The 20,449-nt window shown below is 42.1% G+C and overlaps 1 protein-coding gene and 1 long non-coding RNA gene across 3 annotated transcripts; both read right to left on the reverse strand.

Annotated features, from left to right (window-relative positions):
* Positions 1-1,497: 1,497 nt before the first annotated feature.
* Positions 1,498-3,902, reverse strand: LOC131135772 (uncharacterized). Its single transcript, XR_009131649.1, has 3 exons — positions 3,732-3,902; positions 3,183-3,254; positions 1,498-2,942 (listed from the first exon to the last, which is right to left on the reverse strand). It is a non-coding gene; the product is annotated as an uncharacterized LOC131135772 (long non-coding RNA).
* Positions 3,903-8,052: 4,150 nt separating this feature from the next.
* On the reverse strand, positions 8,053-19,287 carry tank (TRAF family member-associated NFKB activator). 2 transcript variants are annotated; one of them, XM_058081996.1, is made up of 9 exons: positions 19,090-19,287; positions 16,268-16,409; positions 15,355-15,463; positions 15,205-15,275; positions 14,045-14,103; positions 13,833-13,951; positions 11,249-11,327; positions 10,918-11,107; positions 8,053-8,919 (listed from the first exon to the last, which is right to left on the reverse strand). In XM_058081996.1, exons 2-9 carry the CDS (start codon positions 16,364-16,366, stop codon positions 8,743-8,745), a joined length of 903 nt encoding a protein of 300 aa, XP_057937979.1. In that variant the 5' UTR covers positions 16,367-16,409; positions 19,090-19,287; the 3' UTR covers positions 8,053-8,742. The 2 variants fall into 2 exon arrangements, with proteins under 2 accessions (XP_057937979.1, XP_057937978.1); XM_058081995.1 differs by having other exon boundaries at positions 10,918-11,327.
* Between the last annotated feature and the right edge of the window lie 1,162 nt (positions 19,288-20,449).

Genomic DNA, 20,449 nt, shown 5'->3' on the forward strand with positions numbered 1-20,449 from the left:
TCAGAGAAAAGTGGGCTGCCAGGATGACTTTCAGCTCTCGTGGAGCCAGATGGTTTCTTAACACTGAATATGTGAGTAGGACACATCTCACATGGCTAGCTAGATAGCTAGATCCTTCTTCTTCTTCTACACAAGAACCTGAAGCTGGAGTCTTCTCAGCAGCAGCGCTATCATTTGGGAATGTGTAGAGCCTTTTCCATCTATACTTTTTTAATGCTTGCTAACTCCTCCCATATTTCTCAGACCGATCCAGCGTCCTAATGTTCAGCTTCTTCACACATGTCATTTCACACTTCCCATTTTCCCATTGGGAAATTTATATTTGATGCTCCATACTAGTGGAAAAATCATCTTACATTTGACGTACTGTAACATGCTACGTATTTATTCTACAGGGTGACGTATCCTGCTGTATTCTATTTATGTACTGTATTTTCTGGACTATAAGTCGCTCCGGAGTACAAGTCGCACACGGCCAAAAATAATTAGGTAGAAAAAAATTAAAATTAAAATTAAAATTAAAATTAAAATTAAAATTAAAATTAAAATTAAAATTAAAATTAAAATTAAAATTAAAATTAAAATTAAAATTAAAATTAAAATTAAAATTAAAAAAATTAAAATTAAAAAAATTAAAATAAAAAAAAATAAATTATATTAGGAAAGCAGGAAGTGAACAAAAGTAAGAGAACAAAAACGAGAACAAAATAAAAGTACGAGATGGAGGGGTAGGATTTAATAAGCTTTGCTTCTTCCTACTCCTTTTGGACATGTGGAACTGGGAACTGATTATGGGATGCACTCAATTGTAATCTGATGCATGTTCAAATGAAATAAAAACATTACCATTTATAAGTCACTCTGGAGTATAAATCGCAGGAACAGCCAACCTATGAAAAAAGTTTGACTTATAGTCCGGAAAATATGGTAATAATATTATATGGTAAATATGGTAAAAAAAAATGGTGAAATATAAATATTAAATATTCACTCTGCATTTTTACTTTTATTTATATATTTCATAATTACATAATGAATATGATTCATTTAGTTCAAAGCTAGTTCTCACCTCCGCTCCTTTGGATTGGACCACTGAAACGGCTGATTTGATTCTATCATGGGAAGAACTCTTGGATCTTGGTCTATCCATCCATCTTTCAATCCACTCATCCACCCATCCATGCTGATGAATAAGGTTGCATCTTGTGGCTGTAGTTCCAAACCAACCTGGGCCCTCTTGAAAGCCTGGATAAGATTGACATGCAGGAGACAGTGAATGTCATTTATTGCTCGACGTCTGTGATTGAACGTACAGCATGAATCATGGTGGTGAAGGTATCACCAGGATGCAAACACTGCAGCCGCTTCTTCTTCATCTGTGTTTGCCGCTATCCTCCCAGTTGGCACACCGGACAACAAAACTAGGAATCAAAGTTGAAAATAGCAAAGGATCCTGGGAGAATCTGAAGTCAATCGTGGTTCCCGTCTATGCTGGAGACAATATTTGAATACTGAATATGTTTTTGGGAATGCACTTTATTTTCAATTAGGTTGTGTTTTCAATTGCGTGCCGCATCATCAGTCATTAAGCCCAGTTGGTAAGAGGATGTCCACCTTCCACTTAGTCAAAGGTGTTTCTGCAAGTCGCTGTTAGCCAGCGGCACACATAAAGGAGACTCTGAGGACAAGACAAGAGGGCCCACTGTGATTCTCACTGGGGATTAGAATATTCACACCTGCACTAGGTGTTGTTTGGGAGGCTGAGAAGCATGTGTGGCACCAGAGGGGTGCCTCATTTGAATTCAGCTTTTTTTTCCTTAAAGACACATCTACGGAGGGACTGAACAATAGCGAGGAAAAGTCGGCACGCTACGCCTTTACATGCTGTAGCAGCCGTGTGCTTCATTGAAGCTGCACGCGGCCATATGGACACGTTCAAAAAATAGACTGGATCAGCATGCGGAGCAAGAAAATATGTCCGACGTCACTGCCAGTATGATTGTCAACAGCTACACGCTCTAAAATCATCACAAAGCAAATGATGGATCCATGTGAGAAAACACCAGCAATCTGGACGCCAAGTTAAAACACGAGAAAGAAAGGGCAGTCCGCCTCGCTCTGCATTGGACGTTCAGAGGCCGCCTGTTATCACACGTCTTTGGTCCATTTAGTACTAGCCAAGGGGCGGCTAGATCATTAAAACCACAATGGATGCTTTCATGCTGCCTTAACCCTTCCGTGGCTGCAAAGCATGCATGCGACAATGCTAGCTAGCATCCTCGCTTCAATCAATGGACACTACATTAGGTACACACATCCGATACACCAACCACACCCATAACCGATAATCACAGTCACACAGGTGTTCATTAGGACTGGCAAAGCTAACAAACGTTCCTTTAGCGCCATGAACCACTAACATGCGCATACCAGTGCTTCAGCCATGGCATGTTCGTCTCGGCCATGGCATGTCCGTCTCGGCCATGGCATGTTGGCATGTCCGTCTCGGCCATGGCATGTCTGTCTCGGCCATGGCATGTTGGCATGCCCGTCTCGGCCATGGCATGTCCGTCTCGGCCATGGCATGTTGGCATGTCCGTCTCGGCCATGGCATGTCCGTCTCGGCCATGGCATATCTGTCACGGCCATTGCATGTCTAGGCCATGGCATGTCCGTCTCGGCCATGGCATGTCCGTCTCGGGCCATGGCATGTCTGTCTCGGGCCATGGCATGTCCGTCTCGGGCCATGGCATGTCCGTCTCGGCCACGGCATGCCCGTCTCGGCCACGGCATGCCCGTCTCGGCCACGGCATGTCCGTCTCGGGCCATGGCATGCCCGTCTCGGGCCATGGCATGTCCGTCTCGGCCATGGGTTCTGCTGGTCTCCATGCAGTGTGAAAGGTCATGTCGTCGGATGTCAAGTCTCATAACAGTACTGATGCCTGGTGACAACAATACTACATAGATATAACAGATATAACAATACTACATAGATATACTATGTACTATGTACTATACTACATACATACTTGTCTATATTTTTGGACTAATAATAGGTCATAGTTTACTATGAAACATTTATTCAGTAATTATTTGAAAAAGTGTGATTAATTGAGAAGCAGATGTATACTGTAAATAAAAATACATGTAAAAAATGTATGTAAAAATAATAAATGTCTTACCTGTACTAAATTCCTTAAACTGTCTTCAGTTGAGTAGCATTGTATGAAGGAAATAATGATCTCCCGGTGACACTACACAACAAACAAAATGTTATAAATATTGTTTTAAAACAATATGCATAATTAATTGTTTTTTTTTTTCGAGTGCATTAAGAGAATATCCGTTTTACTCTTTTACAGCCTGTTTTACATATCTGTGAAAACCACAACTCGGGTCACTGGTCTGAGTGACAGGAATCTCATGTTTGCGTGGGGAGAAGTGATGTGTCAATGTGTACAGCCAAAGGTTGTCTATGTACCAGAAATGGCGCCTTAACAGCGACTCATTTATCTCATTCATTACCGTCACACGTTTAGCTTCATTAACGCATGCGCAGCATGTCACACCGCCCCCCCCCCACCCCCCATGACGACCGACAAAATTACAATAGCGTCCCCACACATTAGAAATAATGTCTAATAACTTGAAGACCGATAATAAATGATATTCAATAACTTTATGCTGGCCTGAATTGGCATTCCAACAACATATATGTATCTCCTGCTCACTAAAACACGTCTCTAGTCCTCCTCGTTCTGGGAAACACACTTCCTCATCGACACACCACATCCAGATGCATTCAAGGACACTCCGAACTTTTATTATACGTGTAAATAGAAAGACAAATGAAAAACAGGAAGTGTATCTCCTTTTCAATCACTAACGTAATTCTAATTCTACAATTAGCTGCATTTAAGTAAGCCGGAAAATCCCGCAAAATACATGACAATCCGTGTGACTTCACCTAAAGAAATTACGTTGTGTCTTTGAACGCAGCGATCCATTCAAACGTTGTGCTACTCTGAAAGAGACTAGCGTTAGCAAAATACTTTTTCAGGTGTGTGCTGTCTTTAGCTTGATTTAAACTGAAAAATGTACAAATATATATTATTGTGTTCTGTCATTTATGTATGTTATTGTTTATAAAATACAACAAAAAGGGCATAGCTGCATAGTTTCTTGCAGTCTAAACCGGGAGGCCATGCCCCTGGCTAACATTGCTATGCCACGCCAAGGAGGGGGGGGGGGGGGGGGGGGGGGCACATGCGGGGGAATATGCTCGTCTCCAAACTTGTTAACCACATGGAGGCCAAGAGACCAATCAAGCAGAGCGACCCCATGTGACCCCTGCTAACTGGCTGCACTCAATGCATGAATATCTTACTGACTCATAGATTGACTCACTGACTAGACAAACACCAGTCAGACTAGATAGGACAGCTCTAGTCTACTTAATGCTCCAAAACTAGCTAGGACAAACACCAGTCAGACTAGATAGGACAGCTCTAGTCCAGTTCATGCTCCAAGACTAGCTGGGACAAACACCGGTCAGACTAGATAGGACAGCTCTAGTCTAGTTCATGCTCCAAGAATAGCTGGGACAAACACTAGTCGGACTAGATAGGACAGCTCTAGTCTACTTCATGCTCCAAGACTAGCTAGGACAAACACCAGTCAGACTAGATAGGACAGCTCTATTCTAGTTCATGCTCCAAGACTAGCTAGGACAAACACCAGTCAGACTAGATAGGACAGCTCTAGTCTAGTTCATGCTCCAAGACTAGATAGGACAGCTCTAGTCTAGTTCATGCTCCAAGACTAGATGGGACAAACACCAGTCGGACTAAATAGGACAGCCCTAGTCTAGATCATGCGCCAAGAGTAGCTAGGACAAACACCAGTTAAACTTGATAGGACAGCTCTAGTCTAGTTCATGCTCCAAGACTAGTTGGGACAAACACCAGTCAGACTTGATAGGACAGCCCTAGTCTAGTTCATGCTCCAAGACTACTTGGGACAAACACCAGTCAGACTAGATAGGACAGCTCTAGTCTACTTCATGCTCCAAGACTAGCCAGGACAAACACCAGTTAGACTAGATAGGACTGCTCTAGTCTAGTTCATGCTCCAAGACTAGATAGGACAACTCTAGTCTAGTTCATGCTCCAAGACTACTTGGGACAAACACCAGTCAGACTAGATAGGACAGCCCTAGTCTAGTTCATGCTCCAAGACTAGCAAGGACAGACACCAGTCAGACTAGATAGGACAGCCCTAGTCTTGTTCATGCTCCAAGACTAGATAGGACAGCTCAGCTACAGCTCAGCTAGATCTATCTATCCATCCATCCATCCATATCCATATCTATCTATCTGAGTGCCAGCAGTGTGACTTTCCTTGCCCGTGCCCCCCCCCCCCAACCCCCGCGTGTGTGCAGCAGCACTGCTGATTAGCGTGGAGTAATGATGGGCGGGGGGAAGCTTGTGGAGGGGGGGGTTGCTTTCCATTGTTCTAACACCTCCCCCCCTTCCCCTCCGCACCAATCTGTCGCCAGTCAGCGGGCTCCATGCTTCTCTCCACAGATGACTGGGATAATTAGTTGCTGCACTCTTCTCACCCGTGATTGCTTTCACCTTCCCGCTCCTGGCAATCCTGACACCTTGGAACCAGACCACCGCTAACCATCCACACTAGACAACACGGCCGTCGGTCTACATTTCCCATCCAACTCCTCACCCTTTCCAATGAATGAATGGCGGTTCATTTACCGCTCGGTCTGTGTTTTTGGATAAATGAGAGATATTTGTACGGATGCAAGCTAAAATGCTAAAATTCTTTATGCTGTTATGAAATATACAATCGGTGACATATCACTTTTATCAATCTATGGATCACTAGTCGATCACTACATTAAGAATTATTTCAGCATTCTGCTGAAAATGCTAGGTTAGCGCTAATTGCTAGGTTAGCGCTACCTAGCACTAACGTAGCGCTAACCTAGCACTAAACAATGAGACTATATGACCAGAGTTTGAGTGAGGTCGGGGGGCAACTTCACTCAGGTGATGAAATATTACTCTTTGCTTTATATTTTCACTTTCACTTTTCACTTCCAAACTGTTTTTGGTTTTTATTTCACTTTCACACTTTTCTATTTTTTTGCACATCTGCTTCCAAACTTTTTTCATTTTATTTTTTCACTTTTACTTTGTTTATTATTTTCTCATTTCACTTTGACTTCCAAACTCCTTTCTTTGCTTTTTATTTTCACTTTCACTTGTAAATCTTTTTATTTTGTTTTTTTTCCACTTTCACCTTTCAACTGTTTTTTTGTCATTTCACTTTGACTTCCAAACTCGCTTTTTATTTTCACTTACAAATAGTTTTTTTTCTAATTTCATGTTTTTATTTCACTTTCACACTTTTCTATTTTTTTGCACTTCTGCTTCCAAACTTGTATTTTATTTTTTCACTTTCACTTCCAAAGATTTTCTCATTTCACTTTCACTTCCAAACTTTTTTCTTTTATGTTTTTTGCTTTCAAACTGTTTTTTCCCATTTGTTTTTGACTCTATTCTTTTTCTTTCACTTTCTAATGATTTTTTATTTTATTTGTTTTATTTTTCACTTCCAAACACTTTATTTCACTTTCAAAGTATTTTCTTGAGTTTTTTTCACTTTGACTTCCAAATTCTTTTGTTTTTTTTTCACTTTCACTTCCAAAGTGTTTTCTTTGCCCAACACAGGGAAGGCCAAGTGAGCAGGTCTGCGTATGAGAAAGAAATAAAAAAAAATGAAGCATAAGATAATAAAAGGAGCTGTCAGTATGAGTTTCCACTGGCAAAGCATGAATGACAAGGTAATTATGAGCAAGCAGCTGTTCCTGCTCCCAGAGAGAAAAGCGTGTAGGCCGCACGATGTTGGACTCTTTCTCCACAGATGAAGCAGAGCGCATCATTAGTGATAAGTATTTGCCAGACAGCCAGTGTCAGATGATACGGTTTGTCATTAAAAAAGCCCTAATGAACAAGTCATGTTTGGCAGGCGGGGTGAGTGCGTGCTATTAATAAAATCCAATCCGTGCCAACAAATCCATACTAGCTTTTCCCGTCTAAAAAGACTGCCTGAACATCCAAGGAGTACAGTATACTCTACTTTGGTTGCAGTAGCAGTCGATATCAAAAACAAAGCTGTCATGGCAACAACAACCACCGCATGCAGATGTTCAAGATGTAAAAAAGCAGAAAATGAGGCCTAATTGTGCTAATTGACCGGCGTGTCGGTGCCTGATGTTTTGCATCATTAAGGAATAAGAGAGCGTAAAGAACACATGCCGTATCAACTTCACAAATGGCGGAAAACTCGGAAAGGTTTCCAAAAAAGCCATGGTGGTGATGGACAAACACCTGCTTCTTGTTAGCGCGATAATTCAACGAATGTACTGCATGGATCCAGCACTCCTGACGACGGGCCGCATAGTTTTCTTTTGCTTGTACAGTAAACCTCGGATATATCGGACTCGGATATATCGGAAATTCGCTCACAACGGACAGATAAAAAAGAACCAATTTTTCTGTAATGCATTTCCAATAAAAATTCATTGCATATATCGGATTTTTTATAACGGATTTCGCCTATTTCGGACAAAATCTCCAGTCCCGTTCCAATGCATTTCCATTAAATTTCCCTCGCATATATCGGATGGCCGCATCGTGGCGCTCCGATTCGCCGAACCGTGACAGGCCGCTATACGACGTCATTTGCAGCGTTTGCAGCGTTGCCTGCGCGTCCAGGTACATTGGAAACATAGTCAAGGAAGTGCCTTTTTATAACGGATAAAATCCGATTTACGCATATACCGGATATAAATCCGATATATGCGTAAAACGGACATTTTCCGGTATACGCATATAACGGATTTCGCTTATATCGGACAAAACCAGTGGGAACAATTGAATCCGATATGTCCGAGGTTTACTGTACTTCCTTAGCATGCTGGTACTTTCTCCCATGATGATGTGCAGAATAAATACACATACACACAGCATGCACTAGTATTCACCTGGACAGGAGCTGGACTTTTATTTTTCACCTTATCCGATTTCCAATCCATCGTTTTAAGCAGACTCAAATGGATTTACTTTTGATGACTGAAGTAGTTTGAACAGAAGCATTTTTATCCAAAATAAAATGGCTGCCATTGGCTGGCGACCAGTCCAGGGTGTACCCCGCCTCTCGCCCAAAGACAGCTGGGATAGGCTCCAGCACCCCCGCGACCCTTGTGAGGAAAAAGCGGTAGAAAATGAATGAATGAATGAATAAATGAAAATGGCTGCCAAAAGCAAAAAAAAAAAGTGATGCAGTCTTCATTCTGCTATGACTTCCTGGAAAGGTGCTTCAGGGACCCTGGCTAACCTAGCGATGCTTTCTCAGCATGAGGATACAAACATGTTCCACATTTCACGTTTTCATCAATGAACTGTGTTGCCGATAATGCCCATACGGGGGTGAAAATATAGCAATATAAAGGATTGGCTCCACCTTGTAAAAAAAAAAAAAAAGGCCTCATCTTCCAGGAGTAAACGTTGGCTTTATTTCCTCATGATAGTAAATGTACTAGGCAAGGGGCTGTATTCAATTCTTCAATATGAAATATACGGATTCAAGTCTTATAGCGGCGTCCCGTACAGTCCGCGTACTTTCCAAAACGGGCCACGCCGACAGAAAGTCTCTGCGTCGTCAGCGGTGGCTTTCATCCTCAGGAGAGAAATGGGAGTAGAGGTGGCCGTTCATTCGCTCCCGAGGAACCACGGCGTGGCAGAAAGCGCATTTATCCGGGACGCTGATGCAAGGCGCCGCCGTCTCTGCTCCCGCTTCCGACTCAGACTCGTGGCACAGCTCGGGCGTCCACAGAGACTGAAGCAAAGAAACATGTCATTCATTTCCACTCTCTTAAAAGCAAAGTCTTCTATTAACACAGACCTGCCCATCACATCCATCACACAAAAATAATAAACTAATAAACTTCTATGATGGTGATGATGAATAAACTAAGTGATGTAAGATGTATATATGTATACAGTATATATGTATAATGTACACTCAGAGGTTTCAGATCACTAGAAAAATGTCAAAATAAGACTACATGGCCGTGTGTGAAAAGTGATTGAATTGAGATCTATCAGTGTGGAAAAGGTTCTAAAGTCATTTCTAAAGCTTTTAGGACTCCAGCCAACCACAGTGAGAACCCTTATCCACCAACGGCCAAAACATGAAACAGTGGTGAACCTTCCCAGGACCGGACAGCCAACCTAAATGACTCCAAGACCACCTAAACGAGTCATCCGAGAGGTCACAAAAGACCCCACAATAACATCCAAAGAAATGCAGGCCTCACTTGCCTCAGTTAAGGTCAGTGTTCATGACTCCACCGTAAGAAAGACACTGGACAAAAAGCAGTTCCAATACCAAAACGTGTTGGAAGGTGTGTGTCTTATTCCATTTGGCATTTGAGAAAAAGAAGAGTCAAATACGGTGGTGGTAGTGTGATGGTCTGCTGTGATAAATGGAAGCATGAATTCCGGCCATGTGTAGGTGAGCTTGTGCAGCACGACCATGATCCAAAACACAGCAGCAAGTCCACCAAAGCAAGGACTCCGAGTCCTGACCTGAATCCTACGGAGATGCTGAGGCATGACCTTCAAACGGTGTTTGATGCTGGAAAAAGCCTCCAACAAGTTATCACCAAGGCTTGATTGCACTTGTTGCTGCTGAGCACTTATTAGCTTTAGCCCAATCACTTTCTCACACAGGGACATGGAGCTTTGGATCTCCCTTCGCCTTGATATGAAAGTTTAATGTTAGTGCGGCCCGCGCAAGTTTGATATGGATGCTGTATGGTATCATGTACCCAGAAAAAATTATTACGTTTGATTAATGTTCATGTTAAAGGTTAAATAACTGTTAATAGTTATCCTCCCTATCCGTGTGGAAGTGGTAAGTTTTTGGCTATTTAAGTTTAAAGGAAATAACTTGAAGGCTACCGTTTTGGTCGCTAGCTCTCTAGTTTGCGAGTTAGCATGTGTCTCAAGACCCTGCAGTTGCGCAATATATTGTAAATAAAAAGAGTATAAATGTGACTATAGTCGTGTTTTGTCATGTCAACAGGGCTCTAATAATGCTTTGTTCATTTTAATCTGAAAAAAATAATTTGTCTACCCACCAACTATATGTGGTTTCTTAAGTTTTTATTATTTGCCGTTTTATTATTATTATTATTATATTTATTTATTACTGATTGATTTTCTATATTCTTGATTTGTTTATTTATTTTTCATCTTATTTTGTGTAGAACAATAAAAAGTAAGATATTTGAGAACAGTGGAATGTTTTATCAGAGCTTTTCTTGTAGAAAATTGGAACCAAAGCGAAATTTTTAAAAAATTTTTTGTTTTTAATAAATGCGTTTTTTTTTGGAAAACCTGATGCGGTCCAGTCTCACCCAGACCCTAGCTCCAGTGACCCCCAAGTAAATTGAGTTTGAGACCCCTGTTTTAGACCCTGTTGACTTGCATGCTGAAAATGTACGTGCAGTAAATATAGCCAATATTTATAGATGATTTTAAAATAGCTCACAGGCTGAAAAAGTGAGCTATTTGAGCTTGGTGATGTCGTTTATGGTGAATTTCTTTTTTACATCTTAGTAATGAACAGTGCACGTGATAATCACCAGGCAATGGTGACACTGTGTTACACTCCCATCTGGCTCACACGGTCAAGCAAATATGCTAGCAATAGCGTGTTGACATCATTCCAATACTTCACAGTACCCGGGGCTTATTTTGCATTCTTTCACTTTCCCAAACAGAAGCTACTATGATATTTGCTACTACTTTTCTCAGACCTCCTTCTCACCTGCTGGGGTCCCCGGATGTTCTCCTGGGACAGTGACGAAGATGCGGTGTGGGAGGGGAACGCGGGGTAGGTCAAACACGGCCCGGCGGGCAGTTCCGAGGCCTCTTCCTCCCCCTCGTTGGCCACGGTGGGGGCGCCGCAGAGAGGCCGTCTCATGGGCACGGTCAGACCTGCGTGCCTCTCCGGGGCGCTGTTCAGGAAATCGTATTCGCTGTCAGGGGGCGGGTATTTGACACTGAGCTTGGTGAGAGAGTCTACAAAGTCCCTGTCGTCCGGGCTGACGCCACGTGACGCCAGAGATGTGGGAGGCAGCAGATTATCCCCCTCTGACCGTAACGCCGAGGAAATGGCTGTTTCTTCGTCTTCTGCTGTGCCGTCTGTGCACTGGATGGGCATGGAGAACTGCTGATCTGTTAGACAGCAAAACAACATTGACTTTTCTCACACAATTTCCATATATGACATATTCCACATATATGACATATTCAATATATACACACACACACACTAGGGCTGTCAATCGATTAAAATATTTGATTGCAAGTAATTGCATTTTGGTCCATAGTTACCTCAGAATTAATCGCATTTAATCACATATAAAAATAAGTTTTAGTAGGAAAAATTTCTTTGTGGTAAATAATTCGATGTGCAACTACAACGATAATTACATCAAATTTTATGTAAAAGGATATCAATTTCGGAACTATGGACCATTATGTCAGCATCCGGTCAGCAAGCATATTTTTGTATTACTATTTTCAGTATTATTAGCATATTAGCTCTTAAACTCGCCTACAAATTTTCAGCAAATCCAAAATGTGAGCGAGTGAGACCTCTCACACATTTTGACTACAGTGTCAGCTCAAAATAAGATATTGTTCTTTGATAATCATCTGATTAATTGTAATTGTTGAATAAATATATATATATATACACATCCATATATATGTATACATACATATATACATTTCATATCTAAAGATATAAAGACAAATAAAAAGAGACAACTAACGAAAGCATGAAAGCAGGTCATAGGCCACACCTGAGACAGGCCTGAGGAATGTGTCGCTAGCTGGCTAGTAGCTAGCCGCTGTGGTGTGGCGAGGTGTCACAACGCCAGTAATGTAGTTCTTGGATGTAGCTATGTTAATGACGATGTGCATCACACGCGGCTCACGTGCTGGAAAGGGAGCCTTGTTGGCGCTTTTGGGAGGCAGAATAGGTGTGTCCAATGACGTGCATTTTTAGCAGCCTCTTTCTTTATCCATTTTTACATCTTAAGAACACACAGAAAAGACATGTCGTTCATGTCCCACATAAAATGATTGTGTATGATGGGCAACATTTAAAGGAAAGTAGACTTTAAGGCCATAAATTGAAATGAATGGATTTTAGACTTTTTTAAGAGACTGCACTGCAGATACGCTGAAGAGGGGAGAGCAAGGCCACACAATGTAGACTGACAGTATAGGGTGAGTTCTGTTGTGCAAAAGAGGAAATGAACAAGGGCAGAGGACCAAATGGCAGAAATGGAGAAAGAAAGAATGGTTACGATGCCAAACGATGCCCCAGCCTACGAGGCGATCGTGTACTTGGAAGAAAGTGATGAGTGTAGAAAAGGAAAGAGCGACAAGGTTGGAAGCTGGGAAGTTCCAGCTCTAAAGAGGATGAATGATGGGAAGGCCGTTGGGGCTGTGGAGGTGAGAAAGGAGCAGTGTTGTCCATTGAATGAAGGGAATGAGTGTATTGGTGTCAAGCAGTAAGCACACGGGTGATGTCTTTGTGACGGCTACAAGCTGATGAGGGACGAAAAAGAGTAGCAGAAGGACGTCCTGATGTGTAGCAGTCCTGATGGGGAAGTACAGGAGGACAGGAGGAGTTCCACTGTGTCTTTGTGGATTTCGATAGCGTGCTGAAAGAGAATTTGTGTTTGCTGATGGACAGATTGACAGATGAGGTCAGACAATGACATGAGAGCAGAGAGCGGGTAGAGGAAAAAGGTGGAGGAGTTCAGAACAATGAAGAGCGTAGAAAAAAGGTGAAGAAGTAGGATGGAGAACAGAGTCTGGAGTCCATCCATCCATTTTCTATGCCGCTTATCCTCGCGAGAGTGGCGGGGGTATGCTGGAGCCTATCCCTGGTGACTTTGTGAAAGAGGCAGGGTACACCCTGGACCGGTCACCGGCCAATGGCAGGGTCAGGAGCCCTGAAGGGACAACTGTACTTGAAGGTAGTGAGACCAACAGACAGGAGGCAGAGCCGAAGATGCTTAGATTTTCCTTGAGAGTGATCAAGATGGACAGGATTAGCAACATCCCACGTTAGACACCTGGGAGGCAAGGTCAGAAAGGCCGGACTGACTGTGAGTGACTATACTGTATTAGTAGAAGGCTGCTAGAAGAGAGGAAGGAGGCGAGCAAAAAGGAGCTTTATTGATGTGGTAAGACTGACAAGAGGAAGATGTAAAGGACAGGGCAAGATGGAAATCCATCATCTGCTGTGGCGACCCCTGGTGGGACAAGCCAAAGCAGAGGAAGAAGACAGAAGTTCATCCATGTGTCATTGCACGTGTGTACTTGTAAATATATGTAACGTATATATGTATATATATAATGGAATATGACCTGAAGTGATCTCACGCTAGGTGATCTTCAGGGATTTCATCAAGAAGAAAATAACAAAAGCATGTTTACATACTAGGGGTGTCACAAGATAGGACCATAAGACCAGGTCTTCCAGACCGAGACTTGAACATTACTATTAAGAAAAGTACAATGACAAAATACTGTGTCATGAATTCATTGATTTCTTATCATCCCAGGCCCACAAGCCCTTTTTTTTCTTGTCACCTTATAATCTTGCGACACCCCTATGACATACTTTGCATGGGTTTGACTTCTTGTATTTGATAGTACCGTTGGCTGTTTCACTTCCCCCACGGAATCTCTTCAGCTGATCTTTTTGCCTTCGAGATAGACATCGAATCTGCCGGAAGGTCCCTTGAATGGCTTCCAGTGCATCCAGCATGTCCTGACTGACAAACAAAACACACGGGTGAGAAAGAAATGCACGCCTTGTCCACGTTGGGGAAAAGTCTTGGTGCGAGGACAAAAAAAAAAGAACATACTAGTCAACACTGCTACTGACAGTCATTATAGGAGTGACAGCAACAGTGCCCGTATTGTCCTAAAAAACACAACAAAAGACATTTGTAGTAGTGGTGATGATGACAGTGTAATATAGAATTATTAGAACATCATGTAATCCACATGGAACTGTATAGTTCATAACTGAATTCTTCCAAATGATCCTCTAGCTCCATCTTGTGAAATGAAAGTGAAGTTCAAGGGAGTTTGAATAGTCATGCTAACATGCTATATCAGCATTTTGAACCCATTTGATAGTAAACATTGAATCCTGTACGTAGCGTATTCACAAGTTATTAGATTGAAACTCAAATGCATCCACGTATCACACAGGCTAAAAGGACCCCCAGATTGAATGTGATGTGATGATCTCTTGATGACAAAGGCAACAAAGCTTTCTCTCTTTGAACAAGGTGGAATTGATAAGACAGGCCTCTGGCAGCGCTATTTGCTGCTGAGCTTGGATGTAGTGAGACAGTCATTTCAAACCTCTTCAGAACATCCTGAGGCTCGTGGAAGTAAAAAAAAAAAACAGTGGTAGACCCAAATAAATGAGCAGGAGGATCCAATTGGTTGTTCGTCAAGACACAAGACCATCCTGGGCCCAAATAAAGGCCGGTACCGGTGCCGAGTGCAGTCCAATAACCATCAGTATTAGCGGGAGAGCACCAAACATGGGTTTCCTGATGGCTTCCGACGTTACTGGCATTGACACAGGAGATGCCACCTGAGATGTTCTCCACCATCATCATCATCCTTCAATAGAATGGAATGGCTTGAGGTCAACAGGGGTATCAAACGGTAGATGTTGCTCATGAATGAAGGCCCTGATCTGTGTGGTAATGACTGGCTTTTTCAACACTTGGACTTGAACTTCTTACATAGGAATGATGTCACTTTTTTGCACCATCCTGCGTCTTCCCCTCATCTAAATCCAATGGAGAACATTTGGGGATGGGCATCACACATGCCCAAAGCCGTTCTTCATTGAGTAGGATGTTTCTATGTCCCAAATAACATGGAGTGTAAAATATGTATCAGTAGAATCCACATGAGAAAACTCATACATGAATGGATCACGGTGAATCAACACAGTCGTTGTTGAATCAGCTGAGTGTGAACTCATCAAGTACACACGTACCGGATGCTGGATTTTGCCATGTGCGCTGGGCCCATCAACCAGACGGATGCATGCCTCACATTTGGTCTCTCCTGAGAATGCAGCAGAGCGTGGATGAAGAGCAAAGGATGACGGTGCAACTTTTACTGTAAGGAGGATCAGCTGACTAACCTGATGGTTGCATCGATGCTGACAACTGGGCTTTAAGTTGGGATATCAGCTGCTGCTGGTCTTCTACCTGCTTCAGGAGCTTTTCAGTGTATCGCTGATAATGCTCCGTCTGGAAAAACAAGATTGATCTTGTCACTGCAATATGCTACGTCAATTTTTCACATAATGCCATAGGCTTCAATATACACTTCACTAGATACACCTGTCTTTCTGAGTGGCAATAATAACTCAACATTCTTCTGTAGATGCCCCGTGTTACAAAGTTTCATGGTTATGAAGGCGCGCCCACATTTTGCTCCATAAAAAGGCTAGTTAACATGAGGGATAACATCTAGTTGACGTTTCGGATTCATTATGCTTCCCAAGCTGGCACCCAAAACAAGGAAAGCATGGAAGTGAACATCAGAACATCAGAAAAAGCTAAGAAAAATAAGAAACTTTGGGACTTATCTTTTTGCCGATGTGTCATAAGCACTGGCAAAACTCAAGTCATCTTTTTGTTTGAGGGGATCAATAATTTGACATTATGTATGTTCTTCCATTGAGCTTTTATTGTGTCACCTGTCCTGCCCTGCTTATAAAATCCCAAGACCTCGGCTGATGTGTTGAAAATCTTTCAGGGTGACTAGCGAGCTCCCTAGTGTGCCTCTTCTCCATATCACATGGCCTTATTCTTCACAACCCTGACACAGGAAGCAGGAACTCACAAAACCCTTTAACGCCACACATACTGCAGCTACCAGCACCCTAAAATATCCTTGAGCATGTTTAAGGATCTGCTCCATCATTCCAGTTTTCCAGAGGAAAATGTCTATTTCAGTTTGGGCACTCTAGGATCAGATTTACATGTCAGGCCTGTGACCACAGCAAGAAATGATTATTTATTTATTTCAACTGTCTTCAGGATACTCACAATTTGTTTCAGCTCCTTCTTGGCGTGATCTTTTTCAATGGAGACCTGGCGATAAGCTTCGAAAGCTTTGTTGAGTTGGTCTGCCATGTTCCTCTCCATGCCGTGTGCTCCACAATCATCACTGACCGAGCAGACATGAGCCCTGCAAATACAAAGTCATGCAAGGTCAACACTGCATTTCGTGGCGTACCCCGCACACTGGTAAATTTGGTCCTGTGCACCACCAATTTGGTCATTTGATAGACTGGGCTGCGTCAACATGGCCGTGGCGGCGCACCAATGGGAGGTGTCCACAGATTCAGCATGGTGCAGTGACAATTTTGTGACAAAACAACTCACCAAAGGTACGCTGAAAGCTTGTCAGCTCAGACCTGATCTACTCTCAGCGCACGCAAAGCATTCCCAGCGTAGTGGTATTTTGGTTGACATGCAAAACCTCACAGGCAGGTTCTTCAGCCTGTCAGGCACATTTCAATGCAATAAACAATCACAGCGACCACTATTTCATGTAAGCATCTGAAACAGCATGTACAATTACAGCTATTATCCATGATGGATAAACTAAGTGATGGTAAGCTGTATGTATATAGAGTATTATAGGAAAAGTGATGTGTTGACGACGTATAACAAAGTCCATAGTTTGATGGCTGTGCTTGACGTCATGAAGTCCACTATAGAAATGTGTGTCATTATCTTTATTGCCATGTTGAATGAATTCCATTATTGAGTGATATCAAGTATATTATGTTTTATAGTACATAAGAAGTGAATCATGTTGACTTGTAATTTGCATGTGAAAATCTGTGAGAACATACTGATACAAGTACTGATGTCAATATAGTAAATATATATTTTTTTGTGTGGATAGTATGAGGGAAATGTGTGGTTCTTTTAAAAAGTAGCTCTTTGGTTGATAAAAGTGTGAATTAGACAAAATTGCAATGTCAAGTGGAGCATTTTCAGGCTTTACCCCAGAGTCACACTGAATCCGTCGCGGCTTGTCCCCCGAAATCAACAATTTTGGAGGGAATAATCCGCCATAAAAAAGCCCAAGATAGCTATACTCACATCTCTGTGGTTGTGCTGGAAGCACGCCAGATCAGAGGTGACACTTTGCACTCAAAACACACAAACTACAAATCAAAGCCCACGGCCCTAAAAAGCAGTCACAACAAAAATTGCACAACAAAAAAGTCCCTCAATATATTCCATCCATCCATTTTCTGTACCGCTTATCCTATCGACTGATATTGAAAAACAAATCAACAACAATGATTACGATTTATCATTGAAAGACGATTGTGTCATGTCACGTTTAAGCCACTATATGGTCATCAAGTGTAGTCTACCTGTGTGAGACATACCGTTAATAGCTAGGAATGGTGGAGCGTCACCACGTCACACACAATTCCTACTCCAAGTGTCAAAAGAACTACACACACAGCAACACAATAGGTGGATAAACAGACAAAACACTACCAAGGTATAATGTAGAATATGAACCAACTACTATGTGAGCTCTTACCATGCGCTTTCCAAGTATGTTGTTGGATCCCAAATCCGATCCGGAAGTGGAGACTGTACAGTGTGAAGTTTCTCAAGAAAAGAAGTTACTTCAAGGTGTCTGTCAATAGTAAGTAGCTTTAGCATTTTAACGTTAGGTCTTCTACAGCATGGGTAAGGCATAATGTGTTTTGCGGGACTACCAGTGTGTAAAAAAGTATTAGCTAAAGGCTAGTAGCAACCCAGCTTCTTCTATGCTAATGCATTAAAATGCATTTATTTTGCTGGTCGGGAATGAGGAGCTCCGACCACTTGTGCCTGATGGTGGCGTCTTTAGGAATTGTAAACAAATGTGGCTTTCCCTTTCGAGGCATTGCTAGCAATTAAACAGCGGGGGGAAGCAAAGCTTGGGGTATGGCAGAGAGTCTACATACAAGTTCGCCTCTCTGTGACATCACAAAGGACAAGTTTTACCACGCCTTTTGAAATTGAGTGTTTTCAGCCATCCCAAACTTTTTTTAGGGCTCACATCAAAATGCGTAAACCTCATTATCTGAAACATTGGCATGGTTTAACACTAGAATACATAACATTTATAGGGCAGAAAAGTGGAAAAAGAATCATAGAATCCTTTTAACTTCTTGAATACTTAGAAAAGTGAATGAGGTAGGAAATTCAAGTTGTCTGTTTTTATCAGATCAAATGAAAGGCTCCAGCATACCCCTGTGACCCTAATGAGAAAGAGCATTGTAGAAAATGTATGGATTTCATTGATTTTTCATTCAACCTGATGTGTTGCTTGCACTTGATTCGAATCAAATGGGAATGCATTTGTCATTTACTTCTTTGTTTTATATACAGAACTCATTTATACCCAACCCCATGACAAAAAAAAAACAAAAAAACAAGGGGAATCTCGGAAGGCTATTTCTTTCACAATCACACTGCTTGAACGTTAGGCCAAAAAGTTCCTGAATCCATTTCAACTTACTGAATCGTTAAGGACCGTACCGTTCTAAATGAACCGATATCATACTTGAATCGTATCAGCAATCATGAATAGTGAATACAAATCCAATCGGTATTAAAAGGAATCGTTACAACCCGAATATTACTATTAGAAGTATACAGAAGTATAGTATATAGGAATGTATAGTATAGTAAAGTATAGTATATAGTATAGTATCGAAGTATACACGTTTGCAAGTAAAACCCACAGAGCCTGTCAAACACGACAAGGGGATATCAATGTAAAAGATGGAAGTAAATGTGAAGATAATAGTAGTAGCTTTAAGGAACAATGATGACGCGGTGCTTACCTTAGTTAGGGTGGGTGTAAAAGTCCAACATGCTCCAACACAGCAGCCCGACATTGGGAAATAGTGAGCTAGTGAGAATGGAAGTAGAGAAGTATGGAAGTAGAGAAGTAAGTGTGTGTTTTACATAGCCCACTTTGCGGAGTTGGGAACTTCCCTCGGGGAATCCCCGCTGCTCCGCGCACTTCCGCCTTTGGTCAGTGTCAGCCAATCAATGCGCAGCATGCCAGAACGGCGGCCCGCTCTTCAAGGGTTGGTCCCGCCCACATGTCGGCTGTGTGAAACCGGCCCCACTGAGCTCACCTTGTTCTTCTGCTTCTGGGTTTTTTTTATTGCCTGTGTGGTATTTGGACTCCACCCCGAAAATTTTAATTCAGAGAATCGTCCAAAATAGTTACATAAAGAGGACCGTGTATTTCTTAATTCAAATGGAAATCCTTGTTTACATCATATGGGCAACACCAACTTCATTGCTTTCTTAGTCTGAACTGAATCTCTACAATAAATGTTCCAATGAGGTGATATTACCCATACTGTGCTGGTGAGCAAATCAAGCACTCTTTTTTTCCTCCTGCCTGTGAAGTTAACAACCTGAACTCACTTGTAAACAAACATTCACTTTGCTAGTTGTACCAAATGAAAGTTTTTGAAAAGTGCAAAAGGTTTGCCAGGACGTCCATGGTGTCACAGCGGCTGCACGGAGTGTGTGCTTGAATACTGAGCACCTTGCAAGGCCACAACAGGGACCTCACCGTAGTAGTCATGTGCTAGGAGTCATGTCATGATATTTCATTAGGACTAATCCTAACAACTTTCAGTCTGTGAACACTGTGTTAGGAAGTCTACAATATATGTAACAAAGTATGTCTGTGTAAAGAGAAGAGGTTTGATTGACTTAGCATCCTACAGAATATTGGAAAGAAGCAAGAATTCATGTGGTATGGTATCATTGTATTGCTTGGAACCACCAGCAGATGGCAGCTATGAGACATATTTGCTCATGAAACAGTCAGCACTGCTAAGTAAAATGCATTGTTTGTCAGCACTGGGATGGTGTGAGGCAAGTAGAGTCATGGCTGATGTTGTCATTGGAGAGCTTGAAGAAATACATGTCCAAGTCTGGACCTCAGCGTGAGCGTCATTCATGCTGCCTCCAAGGAAAACAAAACAATGGCGTTCTGCAGAAATGTGAGCTTGGGCACAGGCCAAAGCTCAGAACGCTGGCATGCGTAGGAAGGAAGATGAGGAGGAATGCAAAAGGATCAAATTTCAAGAGAATTAAGCAAGACTTCATGGCCAACTAACCCCTGCAGTATTTCACAAAACAATAACAATATATTCATATATTTAGATAGTCTTTAGA

The sequence above is a fragment of the Doryrhamphus excisus genome, chromosome 9 (assembly GCF_030265055.1).
Source record: "Doryrhamphus excisus isolate RoL2022-K1 chromosome 9, RoL_Dexc_1.0, whole genome shotgun sequence".
In the NCBI taxonomy this organism is placed as follows: domain Eukaryota; kingdom Metazoa; phylum Chordata; class Actinopteri; order Syngnathiformes; family Syngnathidae; genus Doryrhamphus; species Doryrhamphus excisus.